The sequence below is a fragment of the Lontra canadensis genome, unplaced genomic scaffold (assembly GCF_010015895.1).
Source record: "Lontra canadensis isolate GAN:19392208 unplaced genomic scaffold, GSC_riverotter_1.0 scaffold88, whole genome shotgun sequence".
NCBI lineage: Eukaryota > Metazoa > Chordata > Mammalia > Carnivora > Mustelidae > Lontra > Lontra canadensis.
The window spans coordinates 421,939-425,746 of record NW_022631082.1 but is presented as its reverse complement, the minus strand read 5'-3'; the positions used below and the strand labels follow the sequence as shown (position 1 = coordinate 425,746).

At 59.5% G+C, this 3,808-nt stretch overlaps 2 protein-coding genes across 2 annotated transcripts in view; both read left to right on the top strand.

The window, feature by feature from the left end:
- The window catches only part of LOC116882830 (small integral membrane protein 24-like), a 7,439-nt gene extending 6,879 nt beyond the window's left edge, over positions 1-560 (top strand). Inside the window, exon 4 of the mRNA XM_032883461.1 lies at positions 413-560. Within this exon, the coding sequence (XP_032739352.1) occupies positions 413-560 (148 nt within the window). The remainder of the gene's footprint in view (positions 1-412) is intronic.
- Positions 561-2,187: 1,627 nt separating this feature from the next.
- Positions 2,188-3,539, top strand: LOC116882892 (small integral membrane protein 24-like). The gene is made up of 3 exons (XM_032883540.1): positions 2,188-2,323; positions 2,438-2,549; positions 3,267-3,539. Exons 1-3 carry the CDS (start codon positions 2,188-2,190, stop codon positions 3,391-3,393), a joined length of 375 nt encoding a protein of 124 aa, XP_032739431.1. The 3' UTR covers positions 3,394-3,539.
- Positions 3,540-3,808: the final 269 nt, after the last annotated feature.

Genomic DNA, 3,808 nt, shown 5'->3' with positions numbered 1-3,808 from the left:
CACCCACCCATCCATCCACCTATCCACTTCCTGCACCCATGAGCCCAATGATCTATCTGTCCATCCACCCTTCTACACTCCTATCCAGCCATCCATTAGCCCCTCATTCTTCCCCTCCTCTAATTAACCTCCCATGCTGTGTATCTATTCAACCCTCCACTGCAACCTTCTGGTCACTTCTCTACCTATCTACCTATTCATCCATCCTCCCACCCATCTCCAGCCACCTGTCCATCCATGGGATGGTCGAGTCTTAGTTTCTGCCTTTGTGAAATGGAACTAGCAAGGCTTCCTCTGTTTTGAGGACTGTTTTGAGAATTCAGCAAAGGTCAGAACACCTGGCCCAGGTAGGTGCCAATTAAATGGGAGTGACTGTTTCTCATTGTGGTCTGGGCCCTTTGTATCCCTACAGTGAAGAAGGCAAGAGGGAGAGGAAAGGGGAGATAAAGGACCAGAAGGGCAAGATGGCTGAGAAAGAAGGAGAAACGAACTCAGGGCTGGAGCTGGAGGAGAAGGAGTCGTCTGGAGGTGATGGGAAGGTCACAGACATGGCCATGTGAAGAGTCGACACTCGCTTCCTCCAGGCAGCTGCCCACAGATGCCCCTTCCACACCGTGTAAGCAATGGCCCGGATGTGAAACCACCATAATAACTCCAATGAAGAGGCATGGGACGTGCCCTGCCCCGCCAGGGAGGGCTCCATGTGCGCATGTGTGGGCTCTTTCTGCCCTCCTTCCTGACTTGTCCGCCTAGTGATTCTTCTTGCACTGGGAGCATGTTCTTGGTTGTGGAGAAACCCCCAAGCCCCTACCATCTCATGGCTCCCCCTACTTCTCCCCACTGCCTGATTTCTTTTCCTTCTCCCTTCTATCTGTTGGCCAGAACCTACCCTGTCCCACTCAGCCCCGGGGACCAACACCGGGTAGGGGTTGCTTTTCCGAGACCTGCATTAAAGAATTGATAAGAGCCGTTCAGAAGGGTTCCTGTTGTCTCTTGGACTCAGTTTCCCCCTGGGGGAGGCAGATTTTGGGGTTGGGGTCAATGCTCGTGCGGGTATGGGAGAGCAGGCTGCACGGAGCCCAGATGCCGCCCCCCCCCCCCCCCCCCGCCCTCTCCCTGCAATCTTGATTTTGCTCCCTGAGCCCTGGACTTTGAGCCCCAGAGCACCATATCCTAGGAAATCCTCACTACCCCACCCCTCGTCTGGGGGTCACGTGACCCCATTCCTGGGAACTGGGTAGGGGAGGCTGCGTGCCCCAGGGCTCTGTGTTCCCCTGGGAAGGGGCAAGTACTTTCTCCTCCCAGTTTCCAGCCTCCCCTTTCACCTCACTTTCTCCGGGCCCTGGACCTTGCCCTGGATGTTAACTATTTCTTAATAAGGACCTTGACAAGGACTGGCGTCGGGGCTCGGTTCTGGGGCTGATCGCTGGGGTTGTTGGTAGGATGTAGCCAAGGCTGCTAGAACACTTCCAGAATCGTCCACCAGGGGGTGCAAAAAACATAAATAAAATCAAGATAATACAGGCCCTCAGAGATGCTCCCAGGGAACCCGGGGCATTTCCGTCCTCCGTCTCCATCAGTGCACAATTAGTCCCGTTTCCCAGCTGAAAATAGGGAGGCGTAGAAAGAGGGATGCCACCCGCCAGGCCTCGCGGGCTGCAGTTAGCAGAGCTGGGACGAAGGCCAGGCAACCCGCGTGATGAGGGAGTTTATAGGCTCTTTATAGGCTGAGGTCGGGTTTGGAGGTTAATGCCCTAGGATGGGAGAGGGTTGGAGTGCCGGCGGGGGGGCGGGGCGCTGTTCATGGATGGGGATCCTAGCTGGGAGCACGGTGTCCCTCTGGAATGCTGTGTGGCCCCGGCAAGGTAGCCCCTCGTCTGCACCCTGAGGACAAGAGTTAGGAGGCTTGAAGCAGTTTCCAGGGCCCAAGAGCCATGGCAAGGCCTGGCGCACAGTAGGCGCTCGGGAGATGAATCCCCACCTTTCCTGAGCCTCTCCCGTAGCTCTGGCTGTGGGGAGTGAGGGGGCCAAGGGGGACATTAGGGAGACAAGGTGCTGGATGCCCTGAACGCGGGATCCCTCCCCAGCATACCCAGAACCCAGGGAAGGGGGCCCCATCCCCCCACTTCCTGCAGCACTGGCCACACCCTGCCCTGGGGTGTCCCGGGCAGGCTACTTCCTCTTCTAATGGGGTGGCATCCCCAGAACCCGCTGGCTAGAGGCGAGGACAGACGGACAAGGATGGACAGATTCCGGATGACCGCTGGCCCAGTCTCCCTTCTGGCAGCTCTGGTCCTGCGGCCGGTTCAGGCCCAACCCTGTTGTAAGGCCTCGGGAGGGAAAGGAGGTGGGAAGGGAGCTTCGCCCACCCCCCATTCCCCATTACCGCCGCCCCCTCCATGGCCCAGCTGCTGACCCCGCCCCATCCTGCCCGCAGTGACCCAGAGGAAGCCGTGGCTGGTGGGGTTGGGAGCCATGCTGGCCGCCCTCTTCCTCCTCTTCATCCTCACAGTGGTCTACGCCATCTGGTGCAGCCAGTCCCGTGACAGGTGGGCCCCCGCTCCTGCCCGAGTCCCTCCCCTGTGGAACCTGAAGGGCTCAGAGCCACTCCCCTCCCCCCGTCCTGTCCTCGCAGAGCCTCCCAGGAGGCAGGGCAGGGCCCCGGGGGTTATTCTTTGATTCAGAACCCAGGGAGCCTCGTATAACCTCACTGTCTTCCCTCCTGACTCTCTGCCTGAAAAGCAAGGGGGCTTCCCTGAGTCCCCAGGGCTCATGTGTGTGTCAGATGGGATCCGTAAGGTCCTTATCACCTCCCTTCAAACCCCACGCATTTATCCGTCCCTCCGTCCAGTCCTGTGTGTGTGTCCCTCCCACTGTCTGCACCTCCGTCCACCTTCCCACCCACCCTCTGTCCGCATGTCCATCTGTCCATCCATCCACCCATCCACTCATTTGCCTGCCGCCCACCAATCAGCCCGTCTCCCTGGCTCTCTGCCAGTTCCCTCACCCACGGTCCTGAGACCCGGGAGGCCAGGCGGGGCCGGGTGTGAAGAGCTGGGTTAGGGCCCCGGAGCTCCCGAGTGGGCTCCCATGCGCGCTTCTTGTTCAAACAGCACCGGTGCCCTAACCTGTCTGAGCTCAGCTCAGCTCAGCTTCTGCACGGTGGGAGCCACAGGAGTGCAGGCTCAGAGGTTCGGGGGGATCGCGAGGCCTGGACACGAAATTCTTATGACGTGGGGTTTTCTGGACCCTTCTTGTCTCCGCAGCAAGAAAGAGAAGGAAGAGGGGACTGTGAGAGAAGAGGAGAAAGAAGCAGAGGGCAACGGGGGGCTGGAGCTGGAGGAGAAAGGGGGGCCTCCAAACCACGAGAGAGTGCAGAGCTCCTCTGAATGAAGGCTTCCCACCTGCCGCCTCCAGGCAGGCCTCCCAGGGATGCCCAATGCCTGTTCTGCACCCTACAAGCAAAAAGCTGGTCCTGGGGCCAGGGAAATGATGCCATGTGGGGTTCAGATGAAGTATCCCTGAGAGGAGGGCTCAGGTCCCGCCCCACGTCCCCCCCCCCTTTGCATTTACCTGGGCCTTTATACACCCCCTTCCCCAGCCCCCTTCTCAGGGGTAAGAGGGACGGTGGGAGGAAATTGCAAAGGCCCTACAGTGTTTGCGGGTCCCAGATCAGGCCCAGCTGTCCCGCTGAGTGGGCCCAGCACATGGCCATGTCCTGGGAGAGGAGGGTCCCCCCCTCTGGGCACTGATTTGCTGGTCACTGTCTGCAAGCTGTTCCTAGGTGCGGGTGCTGAGGTTGGGAGGG

Coding starts and splice junctions, on each gene's coding strand:
- LOC116882892 (XM_032883540.1), top strand. CDS start 2,188: ATGGGGTGGCATCCCCAGAACCCGCTGGCTAGAGGCGAGGACAGACGG. Junction 2,324..2,437: donor GGTTCAGGCCCAACCCTGTT/GTAAGGCCTCGG, acceptor TCCTGCCCGCAG/TGACCCAGAGGAAGCCGTGG. Junction 2,550..3,266: donor TGCAGCCAGTCCCGTGACAG/GTGGGCCCCCGC, acceptor TTGTCTCCGCAG/CAAGAAAGAGAAGGAAGAGG.